The sequence below is a fragment of the Pipistrellus hanaki genome, assembly GCF_964339955.1.
Source record: "Pipistrellus hanaki genome assembly, chromosome: 15".
Taxonomy (NCBI): domain Eukaryota; kingdom Metazoa; phylum Chordata; class Mammalia; order Chiroptera; family Vespertilionidae; genus Pipistrellus; species Pipistrellus hanaki.
In genome coordinates this window covers 46383777-46410979 of record NC_140517.1, presented here as the reverse complement: position 1 = coordinate 46410979, position 27203 = coordinate 46383777, and the positions used below count along the sequence as shown (strand labels likewise).

Here is a 27203-nt window from a genome sequence, read left to right as displayed (position 1 = left end):
ATGTGGGGGGCTGGGTGAGCCCACGGGGACCCTCAGGGAGAGGGAATCGGCCCCCCCCCAGAACCAGGGGGCCCCTCCATGGTCAGTTCCGGACGGAATGAGGGTTCCATGGAATTTCTGAAGGGGCGGGACGTGTCCGGGTGACAGTAGAATCTGGGCCCCCGGGGGACAGGCTGAGCCAGCACCCCCCCTCGGGGCACCCCCGCTCCGGGAGGCCCAGTGGTTGGGCCCTTTGTGAGGTGGGCTGGGGGACACAGAGCCCTGAGGGCCAGCGGCCAGAAGGGGTAGAGAGCCTCAGAGGAAGGAGCCCCTGGGAGCAGGGCCCCGCACGCCATGGCCAGCGTGGTGGTGAAGACGATCTGGCAGTCCAAGGAGATCCACGAGGCAGGGGACCCCCCGGCGGGCGTGGAGAGCCGCTCCCAGATGGTCCCCGAGGCTCCTGGGGGGGGGCCCGGCCCGGCCAAGGGGATCGCCAAGAAGAAGAAGGCCGTGTCCTTTCACGGGTGGGTCGGCTGCGGCCCCGACGGCTGTGGTCCAGGCACCCAGCGCTGCCTCGGCACAGCACTCGTGTCCGTGTGGGGGCTGGGGAGGGGGGGCGGGAGGGGCAGGCAAGGAAGAAGTCAGGGGAAGGGGGAAGGCATTAGAGGAAGAAGAAAGCCAGGCCTGCAGAAACCGGTCTGGCTCAGTGGTAGAGCGTCGGTCTGCGGACTGAAAGGTCCCAGGTTCGATTCCGGTCAAGGGAATGTACCTTGGTTGCGGGCACATCCCCAGTAGGAGGTGTGCAGGAGGCGGCTGGTCGATGATTCTCTCTCATGGACGTTTCTAGTCTCTATCTCTCTCCCTTCCTCTCTGTAAAAAATATATTTAAAAAGAAAGAAAGAAAGCCAGGCCTGTGAGGCTCAGTGGTTGAGTGCCGACCCATGAACCAGGAGGTCATGGTTTGATTCCTGGTCAGGGTACAGGCCTGGCTGCAGGCTCGAACCCCAGTAGGGGGCGTGCAGGAGGCAGCCGATCAATGATTCTCATCATTGGTGTTTCTATCTCTCTCTTCCTCTCCCTTCTTATCTCTCTAGTCAATAAAAGCCATATTATTTTTTTAGCCCTAGCTGGTTTGGCTCAGCGGATAGAGCGTCGGCCTGCAGACTGAAAGATCCCAGGTTCCGTTCTGGCCAAGGGCACAGGGCTGGGTTGTGGGCTTGACCCCCAGTAGGGGGCGCGCAGGAGGCAGCTGATCCATGGATCTCTCCCATCATTGATGTTTCTCTCTCTCTCTTTCCTTTCTCTCTGAAATCAATAAAAAATAAATAACATATTTTAAAGAAAGAAAATAGGTAGAGGGATGGAGGAGGAAGCAGAAAGTAGGCGGTGAGGTTGGAGTCAGAGAATATGGGATATGGAGATGGAGGTAGGATGCTACATCTTTCTATTTTTATTTTATTTTTTTAAAATATATTTTAATGATTTTTTTTTTTACAGTGAGGAAGGGAGAGGAATAGAGAGTTAGAAACATCGATGAGAGAGAAACATCAATCAGCTGCCTCCAGCACACCCCACTGGAGATGTGCTCGCAACCAAGGTACATGCCCTTGACCGGCATCGAACCTGGGACTTCTCAGTCCCCAGGCCGACGCTCTATCCACTGAGCCACACGGGTTTCGGCTTATTTTTATTTCTTAACTGATTTCAGAGAGGAAGATAGAAACATCAATGATGAGAGAGAATCATCGATCGGCTGCCTCTTGCACGCCCCCTACTGGGGATGGAGCCCACAACTTGGACATGTGCCCTGACCGGGAATGGAACCGTGGCCTCCTGGTTCATGGGTTGACGCTCAACCACTGAGCCACCCGGGCCGGGCTGAGGCTCCCCCTGACCCTCCTGCCCGCCCCCTCTCTCCCGCCCAGGGTGGAGCCTCGGATGTCCCACGAGCCCATGCACTGGTGCCTGAACCTCAAACGCTCCTCGGCCTGCACCAACGTGTCCCTGCTCAACCTGGCCGCCGTGGACGCCACGGACTCTTCCCTGACGGACTCCACCACGGAGGACAGCGGCTCGCTGGCGCTGCCCGCACCCCCCGCCTCCCCCACCCCGCCCTGGGCTCCGGACGACCCGGATATCACGGAACTCCTGGTGAGGGCGAGGACGGTCCAAGCCCTGGCGGGAGGCAGATGCTGAGAACGGAGGGGTGTCTGGGTGGTGCTGGTCACCGTTTTCCTTTGATAATATTTTTATTTTATTTATTTATTTTTTTAATATATTTTATTGATTTTGTACAGAGAGGAAGGGAGAGAGATAGAGAGTTAGAAACATCGATGAGAGAGAGTCATCAATCAGCTGCCTCTTGCACACCCACTACTGGGGATATGCCCGCAACCAAGGTATATGCCCTTGACCGGAATCGAACCCAGGACCCTTCAGTCCCCAAGCCAACGCTCTATCCATTGAGCCAAACCAGTCCTGGCGATAATATTTTTATTGATTTCAAAGAGGAAGGGGGGAGAGAGAGAGAAACATCAAGGATGGGAGACGATTATTGATCAGCTGCCTCCTGCACACCCCCGACTGGGGAGCCCACAACCTGGGCATGTGCCCTTGACAAGAATTGAACCTGGGACCCTCCAGTCCACAGGCCGATGCTCTATCCACTGAGCCACACTGGCTGGGGCTGGGAGTTGGTCTTTCGGCCAGGCCAGGTCCCTGCCCTGGAAAAGCACCCATTCAATGCCCAGTTCTCACGCTGTCTCCCAGGTACAGACAGACAGACTGACTGGGGACACCACATCCTTTAGTAGAGGCCATGCTGGGAGCCCAGAAAAGGGACCTCACCCCAGGATGGGTGCATCCGGAAAGGTTCCTCCTGGGCTTGGACAGAGGAGGTGTTCTCTGAGGGGCTCACCTAAGAATTCGGGTAGCCAAAACCAGTTTGGCTCAGTGGCTAGAGCATCAGCCTGTGGACTGAAGGGTCCCGGGTTCGATTCCGGTCAAGGGCATATTCCGTATCTTGGTTTTGGGCACATCCCCAGCAGGAGGTGTGCAGGAGGCAGCTGATGGATGTTTCTCTCTCATCGATGTTTCTAACTCTCTATCCCTCACCCTTCCTCTCTGTAAAAAGAAAAATCAATAAAATATATATATTTTTAAAAGTAGGAAAAAAAAAAAGAATCGGAGGTAAAGCAGGGAGGTGAGCAAGATCTGTGAGAATGCAGAGAGTCCCCCACAGAAGCATAGGCCTGCAGCCTGGTCCTTTTCCCGCCCCTCCCCCCCCCCCCAGCCAGCCCCAACCAGGGCTCCATGTGACACAGAATAACCAGATTGCCTGGGGGGGGGGGGGCTCTCATCCATTTGTTGTGCCTCCTCCCGGAACCGAAAGGTTGCAGGTTTGATTCCCAGTCAGGGCGCACACCCGGCTGTGGGCTCAATCCCTGGTAAGGAGTGTGTAGGAGGGAGGTAGCCGATGGATGTTTTGCTCTCACGTGGATGTTTCTCTCTCTTTCTCTCTCTTTCTCTAAAATTCAATTTTTCATATACATATTTGTATTGATTTCTGGGAGGAAGGGAGAGGGAGAGAGAGATAGAATCATCCATGATGAGAGAGAATCATAGATGGGCTGCCTCCTGCACGCCCCCCCACTGGGAATCGGGCCCACAACGCGGGCACGTGCCCTTGACCGGAATCGAACCTGGGACTTTTCGGTTCACAGGCTGACGCTCTATCCACTGAGCCACACCGGTTTCGGCCAAAAAAATATATATTTTTTAAAAATCTTAAAATAAAAAAGAATAACTATGCTCATAACGATGCTCATGAGAGTCACTGGCAGCGACTGGGCACTTCCGCTCCAGGAGCCTCAGTTTCCCCATCTGTGAAACGAGAGGCATTTTTAAATATATATATATTTTATTGATTTTTCACAGAGAGGTAGGGAGGGGAGAAAGATAGAGAGCTAGAAACACCGATGAGAGAGAGACATCGACCAGCTGCCTCCTACACACCCCACACACCAGGGATGAGCCCGCAACCAAGGTACACGCCCTTGAGCGGAATCGAACCCGGGACCCCTCAGTCCGCAGGCCGACGCTCTATCCACTGAGCCAAACCGGTTTCGGCGAAACGGAGAGGCATTTGTTCCCACGAGAAATAGCCCTCCACCCCTACAGGGTGCCAGACACGAGTCTAGGAGCAGAAACACAGCAACAGCCATGACAGAATTCTGGATGGAACCGCGCCCACCCTCTGCGGTTGCCATGACAACGGTGTGCCGTCCATTCACGTAAAACGTGGGCCCAGCAGCCAGCTGTCGGCACAGCCCGAGTGTCGGCTGTCACTGTCGTTCTTTTTATCTGCCCCCGTTTCCCACGTGAACTTACTGGGGCACCAAAAGGTTAAAGGGCAAAGGTGAGGCCGCCGCTCGCAGTGGAGCCAGGCCTAGGAGTCAGGGGTGGGAGGGGAGGAGCACCTGCACTGATGGGGGTGGGGGGGTGAGGTCTCTGTGCGAGCCCCAGAAAGGGAGCCTGTGGCCAAGGAAGGCTTTCCAGAAACAACAAAACACAAGCGGAAACCGGTGTGGCTCAGTGGATAGAGCGTCGGCCTGCGGACTCAAGGGTCCCGGGTTCGATTCTGGTCAAGGGCATGTACCTTGGGTGCGGGCACATCCCCAAAGATGTTTCTCTCTCATCCATGTTTCTAACTCTCTATCCCTCTCCCTTCCTCTCTGTAAAAAAATCAATAAGATATTTATATATTTTTAAAAAATAATAATAAATAACAGGTCTAGCCTGGCTGGCATGGCTCAGTGGTTGAGCGTATGAACCAGGAGGTCACCATTCCATTGCCCATCAGGGCACATGCCCAGGTTGCAGGCTCCATCCCTGGTGTGGGGCATACAGGAGGCAGCCCATCAGTGATTCTCTCTCATCATCGATGTTTCTCTCTCTCCCTCTCCCTTCCTCTCTCAAATCAATCAATAAATATATATATGTGTGTGTATATATATATATATATATATATATGTGTGTGTGTGTGTGTGTGTGAATATACACACACGTGTATATGTGTGTGTGTATGTGTGTATGTGTGTGTGTGTATATATATATATATATATATATATATATATATATATATATACATACATACATGGGTCTAGATGCCCTAACCGGTTGGCTCAATGGATAGAGCTTCGGCCTGCAAACTCAAGGGTCCCAGGTTCGATTCCGGTCAAGGGCATGTACCTTTGTTGTGGGCACATCCCCAGTAGGGGGTGTGCAGGAGGCAGCTGATTGATGTTTCTCAATGTTTCTAACTCTATCCCTCTCCCTGCCTCCCTGTAAAAAAATCAATAAAACGTTAAAAACAAAAACAAAAACAAAAACAAACAGGCCTAGAGAAGGGGAGTGAGCTCTGCAGGTTCAGAGAGTTGATCAGAAACCAGGTCAGGATTGGAAGCTGGTTTCTTTTTTTTTCTATTTTTTTATTTATTAAATTATTATCTGTGTACATATTTTTGGAAGCTGGTTTCTGATCAACCATCAAAAGTCCTTTCTTTCCCGAAAGACTCCCCTGGGGCTGGGCGGGGGCCTCTGAAAGGCAGAGAGCCTGGAGGCAGGGAGGCCAGAGGAGGCAGGGAGGCCAGAGGAGGAGGACCGGCGGGGAGATGGGAGCGGGGCTGGCTGTCCAGTGGGATGGGCAGGCGGGAGCCATCCCCTCCCCCAGCCCTGACGCCGTCCTCCCTGTGAGCGGCTCAGGAGCACTGGCAGCCTCCGCCTGGGCCAGAGCTGGTTCTGAGTCACAGCCCCGGCGGGTCCTGCGGCCTCGGAAAGCCTGGGCAGCAGCCGGGATGAAGGCTGAGGGCCGCCAGCCCGCGGGGGTGAGGGGAGCGGCCGCCTCTGCCTCAGGTTCCTTCTCTGGAACGGAGGAGTGTCTTTGGTTTGGGCACCAGTGAATAGAGCGCAGGAACAATTAGAAACTGTTTGGGATGGATTGGTGGCAGTTTTTTTTTTTTAATCGTTGGCATAATTCATCATTGAAGCCATCTGGTACTGGCTTTCCTTTGCTGGAAGTTTGATTCTTGACTCCATCTCTTTACTTGTTATGGGTCTGTTCAGATGTCCAGTTCCTCTTGAGTCAGTTTTAGTTGTTGGCATTTTCCTAGGAATTTCTCCATTTCATCTATATTATCAGATTTAATGGCATAAAATTGGTCAAATAATCCTTTTTCCTTCCATAAGACCCATTTTACTGTCCCCTTTCCTTCCTGATTTTAGTAATTTTTTCTTCTCTTTTTCATAATCAGCCTGGCTAAAGATTTGCCAACATGTTGATCTTTTTTTTTTTTTTTTTTTTTTTTTTAAATATATTTTATTGATTTTGTACAGAGAGGAAGGGAGAGAGATACAGAGTTAGAAACGTCTATGAGAGAGAGTCTTCGATTGGCTGCCTCTTGCACACCCCCTACTGGGATATGCCGGCAACCCAGGTACATGCCCTTGACCGGAATCGAACCCAGGACCTTTCAGTCCCCAAGCCGATGCTCTATCCATTGAGCCAAACCGGTTTCAGCAATATGTTGATCTTTAAAACAAAACAGAACAAACACACATACACACACACACACACACACACACACACAAAAACCTTCTCATTTGTGGATTTTACATACTGTTTTTCTACTCTCTAATTTTTTTTTTTTAACCACTGTATCTTTACTAATCCCTTTCTTCTGCTAGCTCTCAGTTTAGAATACTGTTCTTTTTCTAGTTTGTTAAAGTGAAAGTTTACATTATTATTTTTTTAATAAATATATTTTATTGATTTTTTTACAGAGAGAGAGATAGTTAGAAACATCAATAAGAGAGAGTCATCAATCAGCTGCCTCTTGCACGTCCCCTACCGGGGATGTGCCTATAACCAAGGTACATGCCCTTGACCGGAATCGAACCCCGGACCCTTCAGTCCGCAGGCCGATGCTCTATCTACTGAGCCAAACCGGTTTCGGTGGAAGTTTACATTACTAATTCTGAGTGCTTTCTTCTTTTTTTTTTTTTTTAGAGCCTTTTCATATATATATATATATATATATATATATATATATATATATATATATATATTTATATTTATATTTATATATTTATTTATTTTTTATTGATTTTTTACAGAGAGGAAGGGAGAGAGATAGAGAGCTAGAAATGTCGATGAGAGAGAAGCATCGAACAGCTGCCTCTTGCACACCCCCTACCGGGGATATGCCCGCAACCCAGGCAAGTGCCCTTGACTGGAATTGAACCCGGGACCGTTCAGTCCCCAGGTTGATGCTCTATCCACTGAACCAAACCAGGTAGGGCTCTGCAATTGATTTCTAAGTTCACTCTCCTGATGTCATCAAGGTAAAAAAAAAAAAAAAAAAAAAGTACTTTGTATGATCTCAATCCTTCTCAACTTATTGAGAATTTTGGGGAAACTTTTCATGTGCACTTGAGAATGTGCATTCTGCCATTGTTATTGTTATGTGGCATGTTTTATACATGTCTGTGAGGGCTGGTTGATTTATAGTGCTGCTCAAATTTTCTCTCTCTTTGCTGATCTGTCTAGTTTTCTCATATGAGGTACTGAAATCAACCATTGATGTTGAATTGTCAGTTTCTCCCTCCAATTCTGTCATGTGTTTTGAAGTTTTGTTAGGTGCATATTCTATATAATAAGAGTCTCATATGCAAAGTGTCCAGTCGTCCAGTTGGCCATTCTACCAATCAAAGCGTAATATGGTAAGGTCGCTCAACTGTTTGCTATGACATGCACTGACCACCAGGGGGCAGATGCTCCGACCAGTAGGTTAGCTTGCTGAGGGGGTCTGGCATATCAGGACTGAGTAAGATGGGCCAGACACGCCCTGGAGCCCTCCTGTGGTTCCTTCCTGGCTGGCCAACCTCCCATGTCCCTCCCCGGCCCCCATCGTGCATTGGGGGGGTCACAGATGGCGAGCACAGTGGCAGTGGCAGGAGCCTCTCCTGCCTCCACAGGATGTACGACTACCTGCTCCCCACGGAAGCAGGCCTAAGCCAGCAGTCGGACACCCCTGAGGGCTCTTGGACTGTGAGAGAGTGCACTCACCCAAGTGCACAAATTTTGTGCACTGGGCCTCTAGTATATTTATAATTGTTATATCTTCTCAGTGACTCAACTCTAACCAGTTTTTGCCAGTTTTTTATTTTTATTTTTTTATTTTTATTTTATTGATTTTTTACAGAGAGGAAGAGAGAGGGACAGAGTCAGAAACATTGATCAGCTGCCTCCTGCACACCCCCTACTAGGGATGTGCCCACAACCAAGTTACATGCACTTGACCGGAATTGAACCTGGGACCTTTCAGTCTGCAGGCCAACGCTCTATCCACTGAGCCAAGCCGGTTTTGGCTGCCAGTTTTTTTTTTTTTAATTGATTTTATCAAGGGATGGAATTTTGGGGGGTTGACTCCACTTTGCTGTCTCCTTAAAACAGTATTTATCACACTTGTCCTCCACAGCAGTCCTGCAGGAAATGGGATATTGTCCCCATCTCACAATGCAGGAAACGTGTGCTCTCTTTTCTCCTTGTGCACCAGTTCAGCGACTGTGAAAGAAACCAAGATGGCCTGTTTATTTCCCACATGAGAATCTCTACAAACACAGCGGGCCTGCTCTTCAGATTACAGGCTCCTGTGTTCTGATGGCTCAGCTGCTAAGTCACAAGTCTGGCTGCTGAAACATAGACACAAACAGCTCTGGCCGGTGTGGCTCAGTGGATAGAGCGTCTACCTGTGGGCTGAAAGGTCACGAGTTCTATCCCTGGTCAAAGGCACGATCCACAGACTTTATCGATGCTCATGTGAGAGAGAACCAATCGATGTGTCTCTCTCAAGTTGATGTTTCACTCTCTCTCTTTCCCCCTCTTCCCTCCCTTCCATTCTCTCTAAATATCAATGGGAAAAATATCCTCGGGTAAGGATTAAAAAAAAAAAAAAAAAGCTGAAACCGGTGTGGCTCAGTGGATAGAGCGTCGGTCTGCGGACTAAAGGTCCCAGGTTCGATTCGGTCAAGGGCATGTACATTGGTTGCGGGCACATCCCCGGTGGGCGGTGTGCAGGAGGCGGCTGGTTGATACTTCTCTCTCATCGATGTTTCTGGCTCTCTATCCCTCTCCCTTCCTCTCTGTAAAAAATCAATAAAATATATTAAAAAAATTAAAAAAAGACACAAAACAGCATAGCTTAGCCAAGATGGAAAATGTCATCTCTATGTGCTAGTCTTCAGAGGTGGCTGGAATCTAGGACGGAAGCTCCACAGAGCTGGAATTCAGGCTTTCTCTGTCTTGTTCTGTCTTCTATCTCATGTCCCAAAATAGCTTTAGCCACCAACGTTGCATTCCCGCCAACAGGAAGAAAAAAATGGGGCCGTTCTCTTTTCTTTCCCGTATTAAATGCATGACTCAGATGTTATCTTCTTTATTCCCACTCACATTCCTCCAGCGGAACGTAGTCACATGACCATGCCTGGCTACAAGGGAGCCTGGGAAATGTAGTCTTTGGCAGGGAAGTCATGTGCTAGGCCAGTGGTGGGCAAACTCATGAGTCCACAGAGCCAAGTATCAACAGTACGATTGAAATTTCTTTTTTTTTTTATAATATATTTTATTGATTTTTCACAGAGAGGAAGAGAGTGATAGAGAGTTAGAAACATTGATTAGACAGAATCATTGATCAGCTGCCTCCTGCACACCCCCTACTGGAGATATGCCTGGAATCAAGGTACATGCCCTTGACCGGAATCGAACCTGAGACCTTCCAGTCCGCAGGCTGACGCTCTATCCACTGAGCCAAACCGGTTTCGGCTGAAATTTGAGAGTCAAATTTTTTAAAATTTAAACTTCTTCTAATGCCACACCTTCAAAATAGACTCGCCCAGGCCTTGGTATTTTGTGGAAGAGCCACACTCAAGGGGCCAAAGAGCCGCATGTGGCTTGCGAGCCGCAGATTGCCGACCACAGTGCCAGGCTGACTTCTGAGAATGTGGAGGGGCTCAGAGTGGACCCCTCCTGAGCCCGTTTGGCAGGAACCACAAAGCATTCTATGGCGATAAAAGAGAGCAGTGATCGAGGCCACCTGGGGCGGATCCTGTCCACCCGGGTACACACACACGAGGTGGCCTGGTCCGATTTTAAACCAGAACTCAGCCCCCTCCTGTGCTGTGAGCCTGGGTGACAGGGGACACCCCTCTCTGAGCCCCCTTTGCAGAAGGGGCCAAACAATGTCAGCAGGTGTGGCCGTGAGGAATAAAAGAGAAAATGTGTGTAAGAGCTCGGCTTGCAAGCAGTGAGTGCTTGTGTCTAGAACGTGGGTTACTTTTATTTATTTATTTTTTAAAAATATATTTTATTGATTTTTTACAGAGAGGAAGGGAGAGAGATAGAGAGTTAGAAACATCGATGAGAGAGAGTCATCGATCAGCTGCCTCTTGCACACCCCCTACTGGGGATGTGCCCGCAACCAAGGTACATGCCCTTGACCGGAATCGAACCCAGGACCCTTCAGTCCCCAAGCCGACGCTCTATCCATTGAGCCAAACCGGTTTCGGCAGAACGTGGGTTACTTTTAGAATTCTCCAGAGCCTGGAGAGAAAGTCAGAGCGTGTGGATTATTTTTTTTGTGTGTGTGTGTGTGTGTGTTTTTAAATACATTTTACAGAGAGGAAGGGAGAGGGATAGAGAGTTAGAAACATCGATGAGAGAGAAACATCGACCAGCTGCCTCCTGCACACCCCCCACTGGGGATGTGCCCGCAACCAAGGTACATGCCCTTGACGGGAATCGAACCCGGGACTTTTCAGTCCGCAGGCCGAGGCTCTATCCACGGGGCCACACCGGTTTTGGCTGGACTCGTTCTTGCTGGGGTTTTGCTCCCACCCACCTGTCGTCTCTCCTTCCTCCCCAGAGCGGGGTCAACAGTGGACTGGTTCGCGCCAAGGACTCCATCACCAGCTTGAAGGAGAAAACCACCCGGGTGAATCAGCACGTGCAGACGCTGCAGGTGCGAGGCACGCCCCCCACCCCCCACAGCACCCCCTCTTCCTTCCTCCAGGGCCACGGGGCTCTCCTAGGCCCCTCCCCCAGCTCCTCGAACCCACAGCCCAGCTTCCTGGGCAGAGGCTCAGCAAGGAGAGCGATCTGCCCAGGCCTAGCCACCTCGCCCCACCATGGGGCGCACGGCGGGGTGTCCCCTTAGCTAACCCCTCCGCTAACCCCTCCCTCCCGTGCTCCAGAGCGAGTGCTCTGTGCTGAGTGAGAATCTAGAGCGAAGGCGGCAAGAGGCAGAAGAGCTGGAGGGGTACTGCAGCCAACTCAAGGTGAGCTGCTGGGGAGCAGGGGCGGGGGGAGGAGGGAGTGGACGGAGGAGGAGGGTGGGGGGCATGGAGTGGGGGGACCTGACGGGGGGGGGGGGCAGTGGAAAGCAGCGCAGGACAGGCTGCAGGAGAAAGTCATCCCTTCGTCCCAGGGAGCCAGCCAGGCGCCTAAGGCCGTGGTCGGCAAACCGCGGCTCGCGAGCCACAGGCGGCTCTCTGGCCCCTCGCGTGCGGCTCTTCCACAAAACACCACGCACAGGGCGATGGAAACCTCGTGGCCCATGCACAGAAGTCGGTTTTCGGCTCTCCAGAGATTCCAATCGCTGTGCTGTGGGTGTTTGGCTCTGTGGACTAATGAGTCTGCCGACCGCTGTCCGAAGGCCTACAGGGGTCCTCAAACTTTTTAAAGTGGGGGCCAGATCGCGGTCCCTCAGAGAGCTGGAGGGCCGGACTATATGAACTACTAATTCCTACTGTAACACCTCGGCTGCGCTCACTGCCCAAAAAACCTGGCGAGCCGGATCAGACTCCTCTGCGGGCCGCATGTGGCCCGCGGGCCGTAGTTTGAAGACCCCTGGCTAGAACAGCAGGCAGAGGGCAGGCACGGGCTGGGGGGTGAGGGGGGACGTGGGCCTTGCTGTCTGCGGGGAAGCCTGTGAGGAGATGGAGGGGAAGGGCCGGGAGGCAGAACCGGACTGGGAAGGCAGGGCCCTGCCTGGTGTCCCGCCCCAGGAGAACTGCCGGAAGGTGACGCGGTCGGTGGAAGATGCTGAAATTAAAACCAACGTCCTGAAGCAGAACTCTGCGCTGCTGGAGGTAGGGGGGGGGGGGGGGACTGGGGGCAGGGAGCTCGGTCAGACTTCAGGCGGGACTCGCCCACCCCGCCACCACCTCGGGCGCCCCTTCCTGTCCCCAGTCACACGTCTGTGCATGGTGAACAGGCAGGTCCACGGTCACACGTCTGTGCACAGTGAACAGGCAGGTCCACGGTCACACGTCTGTGCACAGTGAACAGGCAGGTCCACGGTCACACGTCTGTGCACAGTGAACAGGCAGGTCCACGGTCACACGTCTGTGCACAGTGAACAGGCAGGTCCACGGTCACACGTCTGTGCACGATGAACAGGCAGGTCCACGGTCACACGTCTCTGTGCACAGTGCACAGGCAGGTCCACGGTCACACGTCTGTGCACAGTGCACAGGCAGGTCCACGGTCACACGTCTGTGCACAGTGCACAGGCAGGTCCACGGTCACACGTCTGTGCACGATGAACAGGCAGGTCCACGGTCACACGTCTGTGCACGATGAACAGGCAGGTCCACGGTCACACGTCTCTGTGCACAGTGAACAGGCAGGTCCACGGTCACACGTCTCTGTGCACAGTGAACAGGCAGGTCCACGGTCACACGTCTCTGTGCACAGTGAACAGGCAGGTCCACGGTCACACGTGTCTGTGCACAGTGAACAGGCAGGTCCACGGTCACACCTCTGTGCACAGTGCACAGGCAGGTCCACGGTCACACCTCTGTGCACAGTGCACAGGCAGGTCCACGGTCACACCTCTGTGCACAGTGCACAGGCAGGTCCACGGTCACACCTCTGTGCACAGTGCACAGGCAGGTCCACGGTCACACGTCTGTGCACAGTGCACAGGCAGGTCCACGGTCACAGGTCTGTGCACAGTGAACAGGCAGGTCCACGGTCACACGTCTGTGCACAGTGCACAGGCAGGTCCCGGAGAGTCTTGTGCTGACTTGGGGCGGGAATGTCCGAGGCACACACCTCCCGGAGAAACGCTAGAAAAGTTTCCATTGTTCTTCCTCAGCCGGAGGAGGAGGCCTTGGAGGACGGGGTGGGGGGTGGAGAGCTTGGGGGGCGGGGCTGCCTGGAGACAGGGAGGCAGCAGCTTCCGATGGGAGAAAAGTCCCAAAGGAACGGCAAGAGGGAGTCCAGTTAGACTCCCAGCTGGACTTCCCATCCCAATATCCTTTTTTTTTTTTAAAAAAATATATTTTATTGATTTTTACAGAGAGGAAGGGAGAGAGATAGAGAGCTAGAAACGTCGATGAGAGAGAAACACCGACCAGCTGCCTCCTGCACACCCCCTACTGGGGATGTGCCCGCAACCAACGTACATGCCCCTGACCGGAATCGAACCCAGGACCTTTCAGTCCGCAGACCGATGCTCTACCACTGAGCCAAACCGGTTTCGGCCTGTCCCAATATCCTGCCCCCACATCCATGTGCTTTCCAATCTCGGGACTCACTGGGTGGGTCTGGGGTGGAGGTGGGGGAAGGGGGACGTGGGGGGCCACGGGCTCCAGGCCCTAACCCTGCCCCTCCCCTCGCGTCAGGAGAAGCTCCGCTACCTCCAGCAGCAGCTGCAGGACGAGACCCCGCGGCGGCAGGAGGCCCAGCTGCAGGAGCTGGAGCAGAAGCTGGAGGCCGGCCTGTCCCGCCAGGGCTGCTCCGGGGGGCAGGGCTGCTCCGGAGGCCAGGGCTGCTCCGGGGGGCAGGGCTGCTCCGGGGGGCAGGGCTGCTCCGGGGGGCAGGGCTGCTCCGGGGGCCCCGGGAGCCCCGACGAGCCCCCGCGGCCGCGCTGCTGCTGGGGGGCCCGGGCCGGGGAGGGCCTCGTCCTGAGTGAGCAGGAGGTGCAGAAGGTGTCCGCCGGCCTGGAGGACCTGAGGTGGGTGGGTCGGGGGTGGGGGTGGAGGGAGAAGCTGGAACACCTTGGGGGGCAGGGCCTGTGTGGGGGGAGCCCTGAAGAACCGGGAGGGAGAGTTTCAGGAGGTGGTGGCCTAGAAGGGCAGGGCTTGGGAGTACTTAGTTTTGAGCACAGGCTGGCGGGAGGGGGCGGTCCGTGGCTGGTTAAGTGGAGGAGGGCAGGGCGTGTGTGTGTGTGTGTGTGTGTGTGTGTGTGTGTGTGGAGGGCAGGTGTGTGTGTGTATGTGAGGAGGGCAGGTGTGTGATGTGTGTGTGTGTGTGTGTGTGTGTATGTGAGGAGGGCAGGTGTGTGATGTGTGTGTGTGTGTGTGTGTGTGTGTGTGTGTGCGTGGAGGGGGAGGCAGGACGTTGGAGGCTCCAGGTTCAGGGGTCAAGGGGACAGGGTTGGGGACTGTGCCCTGAGGAGGCGGGGCTGGAGGGGCCGGTGCGGGGCTGGAGGGGCCGGTGCGGGGCTGGAGGGGCTGGTGTGGGGCTGGAGGGCAGGATGAGCGGAGGGCCAGGGTGCCCGGGTGAGCACAGAGGCAGCGTTTTAGACGACGGGGGTTGGATTCCAAGAAACAGGTGGAGAGAACGTGGGGACCGGGTGGGCCCGCAGCCACAGACGTGGTCTCGGCGCGGCGGGGACGATGGGGGCCGAGCCCACGCCCGCCTGACCGGCTCCTCACCTTGCCCCGCAGGAGGGAGGTGTCCTCGCTGACGGCGCGGTGGCACCAGGAGGAGGGGGCGGTGCAGGAGGCGCTGCGGCTGCTGGGGGGCCTGGGCGGCCGGCTGGACGGCTTCCTGGGCCAGTGGGAGCGCGCGCAGCGCGAGCAGGCGCAGACGGCGCGGGGCCTGCAGGAGCTGCGCGGCCGCACCGACGAGCTGTGCACCATGTGAGGCCGGGCGCGGGGCGGGGCCGCGGGGCGGGGCCGCGGGGAGAGCGGAGGCCAATCAGCTGGGACCAAGAGGGCCCTGACCATAGACTGACACGAAGAAGCTCCTATCAGAGAGTAGGAAGGGGCTGGACATGCCTAATAAGGCCTGAGGGGCGGAGCCAATTAGAGAAGGTTTCCTCGCCTTAAAAGGACAGAGGGCGGAGCTAAGCAGGCCAATTGGAGAACAAGGAGGGGTATCTCGGCCTGGGCCAGTGGGCCAATGGTTAGAGCCCCAGCCTGAGCACTGAATGGTCTCAGGTCGGATTCCCTGTCAAGGGCGTATCCCTGGGTTGCAGGTTTGATCCCTGGCCTCCTGGGGGTGCATGCGGAAGGCAATGTTAATCTCTCTTTCTCTTTCTCTCTCTCTCCCTCTCCTCCACTCCCTACTTCCCTTCTACTCTGTCTAAAAAACAATGGAAAAAATATCCTCAGGTGAGGATTAACAAAGTAAAATTAAAATTTTTAAAAAATAAACATAGCCGAAACCGGTTTGGCTCAGTGGATAGAGCATCGGCCTGCGGACTGAAAGGTCCCGGGTTCGATTCCGCTCAAGGGCATGTACCTTGGTTGCGGGCACATCCCCGGTGGGGGGTGTGCAGGAGGCAGCTGATCGACGATTCGTTCTCATCGATGTTTCTATCTCTCTCTTCCTCTCTGTGAAAAATCAAAATATATTAAAAAATAAACATAAAAAGAGGGGCCAATCAGAGCAGAGAGGGCGGGGCCCATCAGAGCAGAGAGGGCGGGGCCCATCAGAGCAGAGAGAGGCGAGGCGTTAGACTTGCTGCTCGAAGCCCGGGTTATTCTCCCGCTTCAGGGTGGAGCGCTCAGCCGTGTCGGTGGCCTCGCTGAGGAGCGATCTGGAGGGGCTGGGCCCTGTGAAACCCATTCTGGAGGAGCTGGGGCGGCAGTTCCAGAGCTCCCGAAGGAGCTCTGACCTCACCATGAACCTGGACCGGGCCTCCCAAGGCTCCTGCACCCGCTGTGCCAGGTAAGGGGCGCAGGCCCGGCTCCGGTGCATTCCATAAAGAGGAAGGACTGAAGGAGGTGGGCGATGGCCAGAGCGGGAGGGAGGGCATCCCCAGGCAGCCCTGGGGCATGATGGGAGCCACTTTTCCCACGTGGAGTCAGGATCTTGTGGAACACGGGAAAGTCATATATATATTAATTATTGATTTCAGAGAGGAAGGGAGAGAGAGAGAGAGAGAGAGAGAGAGAGAGAGAGAGAGAGAAACATCAATGATGAGAGAGAATCATTGATTGGCTGCCTCCTGCACGCCCCCTACTGGGGATGGAGTCGGCCACCCAGCATGTGTCCTTGGCCAGAATAGAACCTGGGACCCTTTAGTCCGCATGCCCATGCTCTATCCACTGAGCCAAACCACCCAGGGCCAGAAAGTCAATATAGTCAAGCATCCTAGACTCCTAGTGCATTGTGGGAAGAAGATCGGGGCGTGGTGGTCGGTGGGAGGCTGGGTTTACCGGTGCATTGTGGGGAGGGGAGACCTTGGTTTATCAGAGAGCGGAGGGATGGATACCATGTTCGGGTCACGTTAGGAAGGGGGGGGACTTCCAATACAACGGGCGACCAGATTAAACCAGTCCATTGTGGGCAACAGGAGCTTCGGGTGAGCTGAGCGCCATCGGGCCCTTCGGGAGTGGGACTCCCCGGGCGTGGTGGGGGGGTTGCGGGGTGCCCCGTGGGCGGTAGGCCTCCTGGGGATTGGGGATGGAGTGAGCACCAGGCCTCTCTCACCCGCCGACTCCCCCGCCCCCCCAGCCAGGGGCAGCAGCTGTCCACGGAGTCCCTGCAGCAGCTGCTGGAGCGCGCCCTGACCCCGCTCGTGGACGAGGTGAAGCAGCGGGGCCTGGCCCCCGCGTGCCCCAGCTGCCAGCGGCTGCACAAGAAGATTCTGGTACCAGGGCCCGGGCCACCATGCCCCACGCTTCTGCCAGAGGGGGGGCGGGAGCCCGGGGCAGAGGGGCGGCTGGGGGCGGCTGGTGGGGGGGCTGAGCTGTGGGCAGCAGGTGCAGGGGGGACACTGGGCTCCAATGATTAGGGCCAGGGGAGGGGCAGGCAGGTTAGAAGGCTGAATTTAGGGACATTTTAAAGAGAATGTCAATGGGTGGGCATTTTAGAAGCCAGCACAGGGTCCACTGGTCAATTATTATGGAAATCTTGGCGAGGGATGTTTCCCAGAGCATGATGGGAAACTGTGGGCTTCAGGAGGCAGACGCAGCTACAGCTTCCTAGAAGGCAGACATGACTTTTTAAATATATATATATATTTCAGAGAGGAAGAGAGGAGAGAGATAGATGGAAACATCCATGATGAGAGAGGGTCACTGATGGGCTGCCTCCTGCACACCCCCCACTGGGGATTGAGCCCGCAACCCAGGCATGTGCCCTTGGCCGGAATTGAACCCGGGACCTTTCCGTCCGCAGGCCGATGCTCTATCCACTGAGCCAAGCCGGCTAGGGCGGGAGGCCACATATGATACGGGCTCCCTGAGGTCAGACAGAGGACCCGGGGGATGGAAGCCACAGTAACTAGTGCATTTTGGGAAGCGGGACCTCAGCTCCTCCTGGACCTTTGCACCACAAACTCCAAGCTCAACAGCTACTGGAACGTTCCACACAGAGAGCTGATGTTTCATATATATATATATATATATATATATATATATATATATATATATATATATAATTGCTTTTTTACAGAGGAAGAGAGAGGGATAGAGAGTTAGAAACATCAATGAGAGAGAATCATCGATCAGCTGCCTCTTGCACACCCCCTACTGGGGATGTGCCTGCAACCAAGGTACATGCCCTTGTCCGGAATCGAACCTGGGACCCTTGAGTCCACAGGCCAGCGAGCAAAACCGGTTTCAGCGTTTTTTTGTTTGTTTGTTTGTTTTTAATGTTTTTTATTGATATATAGATAGAGAGAAAGAGAAAGAGAAACATCCATGATGAGAGAGGGTCATCATGCATTGGCTGCCTCCATCTTGGGGTTGGAGGCCATAACCCGGGCATGTGCCCTTGACCAGGAATCGAACCCGGGACCACTGAGCAACACCAGCAGGGCAAGAGAGCTGATGTCTTATGGGCTGTGGCCTAATGACATGCATCGTAGCGGGTGAGACAGACGAGTGAGGCAGCGCAGGGCGTTGATGTGGCAGAACTATGGGACCAGGACGCCCTAGGACCAGGGGCCCGGTGCATTCGGGGACCTAGGTCACCAGAGCAGAAGGACCGCTCATGGGACAGAGATGCTGGTCTGTAGCTAAGGACGTGGGAGGTCTGATTCATGAGATGTAGGTCACCACGTGACGGGATGCTGTGGGCCAAACCCATGCCCAAGGCATGACGCTCTGGACATTTGGGGGGAGTCAGACGGGTGCTGATGCAGTGCCTGCTGGGGCCCAGAAGGCCGGGCCCTGGGGGACAGGCAGGGGGACGGAGCCAGGCTCGGCACACAGCGGGATGCGGCAGGCAGTGCACTGTGGGACGCCGGGGTCCGCCGGAGGCGCGCGGGGACCCCCGGAGGGAGGAAGGCGGGCCCCGCGGGCCCCTGCCCCTTGCCCTCCGCGACCCAGCTCCCTCCACCCCCAGCCCGGTCAGGCAAGCCCAGCGGCGCCCACACCCCTCTCCCCAGGAGCTGGAGCGCCAGGCCCTGGCCAAGCACGTCCGGGCAGAGGCCCTGAGCTCCACCCTCCGCCTGGCCCAAGACGAAGCCTTGCGGGCCAAGAACCTGCTGCTGACGGACAAGATGAAGCCGGAGTGAGGAGCAGGCTGAGGGCGTGGGAGGAGGGTGAGGCCTTGGGGGTCGGGCCTGCTCTCCCCTGCCCCCCGCCCCTGTGCCTGGGCGCCAGCACCCACCGCCCGCCCGCCCCCCCTCCCCCCCCCGCAGGGAGAAGGTGGCCTCCCTGGACTATCTGCACCTGAAGATGTGCTCCCTCCACGACCAGCTCAGCAGCCTGCCACTTGAGGGGTCCACGGGCACGATGGGAGGAGGCAGCAGCGGGGGCACTCCCCCGAAACGTGCGGGCCCGACCCCCGAACAATAAATAAATGGCTCCTCGTGCTGGCATGAACTCCGTCTCCTTGCTTGGCACCGGAAGAGGGTTCGTCGTTGGGGTGCACGCCCTGCCTCAGGCCCCGTGCTCCCTGCGGGGTGCTCCCCGCTAACAGGCCGTCTCCATTCAGAGAGATGCTGATGGTGGTCCAGGTCTCTGGAAAGAAGGTAAGGGGGCCCTAGCAGGTGTGGCTCAGTGGATAGAGCGTCGGCCTGCGGACTGAAGGGTCCCAGGTTCGATTCCGGTCAAGGGCATGTGCCTTGGTTGCGGGCACATCCCCATGGGGGGAGGGTGCAGGAGGCAGCTGATTGATGATTCTCTCATTGATGTTTCTAACTCAGTATCCCTCTCCCTTCGTCTCTGTAAAAAAATCAATACGATATATTTTTAAAAATCAATAAAATACATTTAGAAGAAGAAGAAGCTGAAATCGGTTTGGCTCAGTGAATAGAGCATCGGCCTGCAAACTGAAAGGTCCCAGGTTCGATTCCGGTCAAGGGCATGTACCTTGGTTGCGGACACATCCCCAGTGGGGGGTGTGCAGGAGGCGGCTGATCAATGTTTTTCTCTCATCAATGTTTCTAATTCTCTATCCCTCTCCCTTCCTCTCTGTAAAAAATCAATAAAATATATTTTAAAAACAAAAACGAAGAAGAAGGAGTAGGAAAGTAGGGGGTAACAAGGTTCCGTGGTGTAGTCCGCATCAGTCAGCCAACATTTCTTAGGGTGATTTTTACTAGGTGATTGCCTATTGCTGTGTAAAGAATTACCCCAAAACTTAGCTGCTTAAAGCCATAACTGTACATTATCTCACAATGTCTGAAGGCCAGGAATCCGAGTAGCTTAGCTGGCTGGCTCTGGCTCCGGGCCCTCATGAGTTTGCAGGCTGCCAGCTGGGGCTGCAGTCATCTGAAGGCTGGACCGGGGCTGGGAGGCGCACTCTCATGGCTGCTGGCCGGGGGCCCCAGCGTCTCATGCCCGCTGACTCCTCCCGGGGTGGCAGTCCGAGGAAGAGCCTTTGTGACCTCGGCTCCCAAGTGGCATGGTATAATTTCCCCTTTTTATGTTCCTTAGAATTGAGTCCAAATTTTACGCAAGGGGGCGTGTCAGAAAATGTGCAGACATATCTTAAAGAAAATGCCAATCTGTGGACACATTTTAAACCACCACAGCAATGCTATTTTAAGTTTTTTTTAAAAAAAAAAAATTATAAAATTTTATTTAAAAAATTCACAAAATACAAGTTAAATCAGCCAGAGATTTTTAGACACCTTGCAACTTAAAAAAAAAAAAAATCAAGTATTACAAATGTTTGATTTTTATGTATAGTAATTCCCTGAAGATTTCGTTTATCTACCAAACCCTTTCATCATGTCTAATATGAACTATGTTTTTTTTTAAAGTTCTTGCATTAAACCTTAAAGCGTTTTAAATTGCTGTACCATCAGCTTCAATCTAGTGATACTTATTTATATAGAAAGAGAATCATGCCGAAACCGGTTTGGCTCAGTGGATAGAGCATTGGCCTGTGGACTGAAAGGTCCCGGGTTCGATTCTGGTCAAGAGCATGTATCTTAGTTGCAGGCACATCCCCGGTGGGGGGTGTGCAGGAGGCAGCTGATCAATGTTTCTCTCTCATCGTCGTTTCTAGCTCTCTATCCCTCTCTCTTCCTCTCTGTAAAAAAATCAATAAAATATATTTTTTAAAAAGTTCTCATTAAACCTTAAAGCGTTTTAAATCGCCGCACCCTACGCTTCAATCTAGTGACACTTATTTATATAAAAAGAGAACCTACTTAGACTACAGATCCATAAAACCAAACAGCCTGCCGAAGCCGGTTCGGCTCAGTGGATAGAGCGTTGGCCTGCGGACTGAAGGGTCCCGGGTTCGATTCCGGTCAAGGGCATGTACCTTGGTTGCGGGCACATCCCTGGTGGGGGGTGTGCAGGAGGCAGCTGGTCGATGATTCTCTCTCATCGACGTTTCTAGCTCTCTATCCCTCTCCCTTCCTCTCTGTAAAAAATCAATAAAATATATTTTAAGAAAAGAAAAGAAAAGTTGTAGTTCTCTTATAAAAAAACCCCGCCTCCGTTAGGTTTTGGGGAAGAAGTGCAGCTTCTTGGTGAGCATGGAGGCGAAGCAGGGCACCTGCTTCTTGCCGATGGCGCTCGGGTCTCTGCAGACGTCCACGCGGCGCCGGGCGACGCTCCTGTTCACCAGCGTGAGGAGCTCCGTGAACTCCAGGGAGGAGCCGAACCTGCGCAGCATCTCGCACAGATCCTGGACGTACCAGGAGCCGCGCACCGTCTCCCGATGGGAGCAGTAGCCCTCGGCAACGGAGTAGCACACGAGGAAGTCGGCGCCGGCCGGCAGGGGGCGCACGGAGGCCGCGTCCACCGCGGTGGCGCCCGGCGCGTCCACCTGGTCCGCGGGCGTGACCGGCACGTCGGGCTGGCGCCCCCTACAGGCCTGGAGGATGAAGATCTTGGGTTTGCCCACCAGGCTCGGGCACCGGTCTCCCCTGAACAGGCCCGTCAGCGCCTGGATCTCGATCTTGGCGTCGTACGCATAGACGTGCTGGCCCTCGCCGTGGCTCAGGAACGCGCACAGGAAGCAGTCGGCGTCGGCGTGGCTGGAGGCCGAGGCCTCGTGGGCTCGGAGCAGCAGGTCTCCGGCTCTGAGGTCGTTGAAGCATCTCACCTCGAAGCCCAGCTCCGCCAGCCTGCGCGCCAGATTGTCCCTGTCCGCGCTGGTGCCTCGCCGCTCGGGCAGCGTCAGGTGCCAGAGGAAGCGCTCCTGGTTGAAGATTAGGGCCAGCCCCCTCCGCTTGTGGTCCATCTTGTACGCTTCTCCCGGGTCAAACGTGTCGCTCCGGCAGGAGGCGTCTGTCTCGGTCGTGTTCTGCTCCTCGCCCGCAGGGCCGGCCCCTCGGGGCCCGGGCGCCGAGCTCACCGCGGCCGGAGCGTCCACTTCCAGCGCAGCGTCCATGGCCGGCGGTCTCTCTGTCTACGTTTTCAATCAGAGTATAACATAAACAGAAAAGCTCACAAATTAAAAGCTCCACGACCTTAATTAAAAAAATAATAATAAATAAATAAATAAATAAATAAATAAATAAAAGCTCCATGAGAGCAGCCAGTGTGGCTCAGTGGTGGAGCATTGATCTATGAACCAGGAGGTCACAGCTGGATTCCCGGTCAGGGCACATGCCTGGATTGCAGGCTCCATCCCCAGTGTGGGGCGTGCAGGAGGCAGCCGATCTATGATTCTCTCTCATCATGGATGGTTCTATCTCTCCTTTCCTCTCTGAAATCAATAAAACATACATTTTTTTAAAGACTCTATGTATTTATCATGAAATAGACATGTTCATGTAAACACCACCAAGATTTAAAAATTCGGTTTAGCCGAAACTGGTTTGGCTCAGTGGATAGAGCATCAGCCTGTGGACTGAAGGGTCCCAGGTTCGATTCCGGTCAAGGGCATGTACCTTGGCTGCGGGCACATCCCCAGAGGGGGGTGTGCAAGAGGCAGCTGATCCATGATTCTCTCTCATTGATGTTTCTAACTCTATTCCTCTCTCTTTCTCTCTATAAAAAAATCAATAAAATATATTTTTAAAGATTCATTTACAGAAGGATCCACAGTTATGGGTAAAGAACCAGGATTGCAACAGATTCATCTCCTCCAAAGCCCTTTTTTCCATTCCTCCAAGAGACAGTGAGTTGCAGGGATAATGAAGTCCCATTTTCCATCTGAAAAACTATCATTTCATCAAAGCGCAAACAGCTGGACACAATGTACCCAGAGTCCCATCTTGAGGATCTGTTCCCTGAGGTCACTCTTGGCACCAAGAACAACACTAGCAGTCAAGACCCAATCAACAAGTAACGGCCCTGGCCTGTGTGGCTCAGCGGACAGAGCATCGGCCTGCGGACTGAAGGACCCGGGTTCGATTCCGGTCAAGGGCATGGACCTCGTTTGCAGGCTCGGTCCCCAGCCTCGGGCCAGGGCCTGTGTGGGAGCCACCAACCGTGTTTCTCTCCGTGTCTCTCCTCCTCCCGTCCCCTCGCTCTAAAATCAGTGGGAAAATACCCTCAGGTGAAGGTTAACAGCAACAGCAACTAATGTTGGGAATATCATTAAAATAGAGGAATTAGCCGAGACTGGTGTTGCTCAGTGGATAGAGCGTTGGCCTGCGGACTGAAAGATCCCAGGTTCAATTCCGGTCAGGGGCATGGACCTTGGTTGCGGGCACATCCCCAGTAGGGGGCGTGCAGGAGGCAGCTGATGGATGTTCCTAACTATCTATCCCTCTCCCTTCCTATCTGTAAAAAATCAATAAAATATATATTTATATTTAACAATAAAAAAAGAAGTGTTACAGTAGTCACCCCACCCCACCCCACCCCTGGTTATTCACAGTTTCACTTCCCGTGGTAAACCCCGAGGTAGAAAATGTTCCATGGAAAATTCCAGAAGTAAACAATCCATTCCATTTACAGTGGGCTCCACTCCGAGGGCCTGATGAGATCTCCTGCGGTCCTGGCCTGTCCCACCCGGACGTGAACTGTCCCTTTGTCCAGCGTCTCCACGCCTGGTCACTTAGTGGCGACTTGGTTATCAGATGGACTGTGTCCCGGTGGGCGCTCCGTTAGCCCTGCTTTTCCTTTGTAACCGCCCCAAGCCACCCACGTTCATCACGGGGCCGGGTGGGGCAGAAGTCGGTTTACAGTTGTGAGAGTGGGAAACACAGTTTACTCTTATATTATTATTTATTATTGTGTTGTTTCCTATATGAACAACTGCAAACCGATTTTTGCCCCACCCAGTATAGTGTTCTTTTTCTTTTTTTCTTTTTTTAACTTTTTAAATATATATTTTATTGATTTTGTACAGAGAGGAAGGGAGAGAGATAGAGAGTTAGAAACATCGATGAGATGAGAGTCATTGATCAGCTGCCTCTTGCACACCCCCTACTGGGGATGTGCCCGCAACCAAGGTACATGCCTTAGACCAGAATCGAACCCGGGACCCTTCAGCCCCCAAGCCGACGCTCTATCCATTGAGCCAAAGCGGTTTCGCTAGACGTGTTCTATTATCAATTACTGTTAACCTCTTACTGTGCCTAATTTGTAAGTTAAAATTTATCATAGGAATTTGTAGGGAAAAAAGCAGTATATATAGGGTTTGATATACATTAGAGATATACACTGAGTGTCCAGATTATTATGATCTCTGAATGCATAATAATCTGGCCACTCAATACACACACACACACACACACACACACACACACTCAGGCCCGGTGCATGAATTCGTGCATGGGTGGGGTCCAGCCAGCCTGGCCAGGGGGAGGCGACATGGGCGGTTGGCTGGCCTACCTGCTGGTCGAGGGGACAATTTGCATATTAGCCTTTTATTATATAGGATAGACACTGAGTGGCCAGATTATTATCCGTTCAGAGATCATCATAATATGGCCACTCAGTAAATATATATCACACACACACACACACACACACACACGCTTTCATGCATCCACTCGCGGTCTTGGAACATAGCCCCCAGGATAAGAGGAACTACTGTACTTCGGTATACAGGCTTGGTAACTAGGTAACCAAAAGGCAAAAAAAATAACCTTGTGGTATTATGGTGCCCTTCACTACAGCAAGCAGCTACCGCCGTGGGCAAGCAAAACAAAGAGAGAAACATTGAAGAAAGCAGGTTAGCAGCATTGAGACGGAACGCTGGGATGAGGTTCCCGCTGGAGACGGAACTCGGACCGCCAGGGGGCGCTGCCGGGCAGGGCAGGCGGTCCGCGCTGGGAGGACCGCCGGGCGCTGGGAGGACCGCCGGGCGCTGGGAGGACCGCCGGGCGCTGGGAGGACCGCCGGGCGCTGGGAGGACCGCCGGGCGCTGGGAGGACCGCCGGGCGCGGGCCTTCCCGGGAAGCCGCGGGCGGGGGAGCCGGCGCTGACGTCGCTGAGGGTGGGCAGCACTCGGAAAAGTTGCGAACTAGACTCACCAGCAGTCAGAAGAAGGAAGCGCCTCCGCCAGGGTGAAAACTGCTGGTGGCGCTGACGGGAACCAGAACGGACTGGAAATGAGCGGAGAGCCAACCGGAAGCAGCGAGTCCCCGCTAGTCCTCCAGGCGCCCGGTCTCGTTGGTGCCCCCTAGCGGCAGAGCGCGGCACCGCCGGCGGGCAAAGCGAGAGTGGCTTTCAGAGCCCGGCCTCAGATTCACAAAGCCCATCGGAGGGGAACGGATTTGAAACCGAGAGATAATAAATAACTGGCACACTTCAGACAGGAACCAAGAGATAATAGCTTAATAACTGGCACACTAAACAGCAGAGCGTGCCAGGGGCCTGGGACGACGAGCCATCCAATTCCATCCCTGTAAGGCCCAAATATATGTTTAAGGGAACTTGACTACATGAAAGACTGTTCTCCTGCTTAGCTAGTCGGAATGTCGTGCTGAGGTTAACTCCACCCAAATGACATCTCCCATTAGATTATTTTTAGAATATTTAAACCCAATTATTCTAAAGGTCTTCTGAAGAAATAAGTAAACGAAAGAAGCATTTTTTTTTTCTATAGAGAATAAGATAGGTCTAAGCCTAAATGTTTTTTGTTGTTTTTATTTATTTTTTATTTTTTGTTTTTAAAATATATATATTTTATTGATTTTTTACAGAGAAGGATAGAGTCAGAAACATCAATGAGAGAGAAACATCAATCAGCTGCCTCCTGCATACCCCCCACTGGGGATGTGCCCACAACCAAGGTACATGCCCTTGACCAAAGTCGAACCTGAGACCCTTGAATCCACAGGCCAACGCTCTATCCACTGAGCCAAACCAGTCAGAGATAAGCCTATATGTTTTTTGTTTGTTTGTTTGTTTGTGTTTTTTTAAAAATTTATATATATATATATATATATATATATATATATATTTTTTTTTTTTTTTATTGATTTTTCACAGAGAGGAAGAGAGAGGGATAGAGAGTTAGAAACATCGATGAGAGAAAATAATCAACCAGCTGCCTCTTGCACACCCCCTACTGGGGATGTGCCCACAACCAAGGTACATGCCCTTTAACCGGAATCGAACCCGGGACCTTTCAGTCCACAGGCCGACGCTCTATCCACTGAGCCAAACCGGTGCCGGCAAGCCTATATGTTTTAAAATATATGTTTTGAGGATTAAAAGTGTACAAATCAGTGGCATGAATTACACTCACAATGTGGTGTAACCATCACTACTATCTATATCCAGAACCTTTCACTATCCCAAAGTCAGTCCTGTACCCATTAAATAAAGTCTCACTCCCCATTTCTCCCTCCTCCCAGCTCCTGGCAACCACCAGGAACATCTCTTCATACGCTGAATAGTCATTTGCATATTTTCTCCGGAGAAATGTTTCTTCCAGGTCCTGGCCCCTTTCTGAACGGGGATGTTTTGTTGTTGCTGTTGTGTTGTAGTTCTGGATATTAACTCCTAGTCAGATAAATGCTTTGCAAATATTTCCCCCCATTACGTGGGCTGTCTTTTTACTCTGTTATATCCTTCGTGGCACAGGTTTGAATTTTGAGGTAGCCCAATTTATCTATTTTTCTGTTGTTGCCTGTGCTTCTGCTGTCATGTCCAGCCAATCATTGCCAAATCCAGTGGCATGTAGCTGTTCTCCCGTTTTAAGAGTTTCGTTTTAGCCCAGCTGGTGTAGTTCAGTGGATAGAACATCAGCCTGCGAACTGAAGGGTCCCAGGTTCAATTCCAGTCAAGGGCACATGCCTGGGTTGCGGGCTTGATCCCCAGTGTGGGGCGTGCAGGAGGCAGCCAATCGATGATTCTCATCATTGATGTTTCTCTCTCTCTCCCTTCCCCTTTGAAATCAATAAAAAAAATATTAATTAAAAAAAAGTTTCAAGTTTTAGCTTTTACATGTAGGTCTTGGATCCATTTTGAGTTGAGTGTCCTCTATGGAGTGAGGTAAGAGTCCAACTTGGTTGTTTTGCATGTGGGAACCCAGTTTCCATTTATCGAAAAGGCTGCCCATTGAGTGATCTTGACTCTGTTTGTCAGAGCTCATCGGCCCACATACATGAGGG

At 53.1% G+C, this 27203-nt stretch overlaps 2 protein-coding genes across 2 annotated transcripts; one reads left to right on the top strand and one right to left on the bottom strand.

The window, feature by feature from the left end:
• Positions 1–213: 213 nt before the first annotated feature.
• On the top strand, positions 214–19412 carry TSKS (testis specific serine kinase substrate). Its single transcript, XM_084906288.1, is given in 12 exon segments — positions 214–503; positions 1905–2130; positions 10959–11054; positions 11287–11370; positions 12075–12079; positions 12081–12183; positions 13723–14054; positions 14770–14964; positions 15824–15997; positions 16787–16922; positions 18666–18790; positions 18921–19412. Coding segments are annotated over 12 exon segments (1803 nt in total). The 5' UTR covers positions 214–333; the 3' UTR covers positions 19078–19412.
• Positions 19413–20269: 857 nt separating this feature from the next.
• Positions 20270–25250, bottom strand: LOC311633472 (caspase-6-like). Its single transcript, XM_084906205.1, has 2 exons — positions 25116–25250; positions 20270–22093 (listed from the first exon to the last, which is right to left on the bottom strand). The coding sequence occupies exon 2, from the start codon at positions 22073–22075 to the stop codon at positions 21179–21181; it is 897 nt and encodes a 298-aa protein (XP_084762331.1). The 5' UTR covers positions 22076–22093; positions 25116–25250; the 3' UTR covers positions 20270–21178.
• Positions 25251–27203: the final 1953 nt, after the last annotated feature.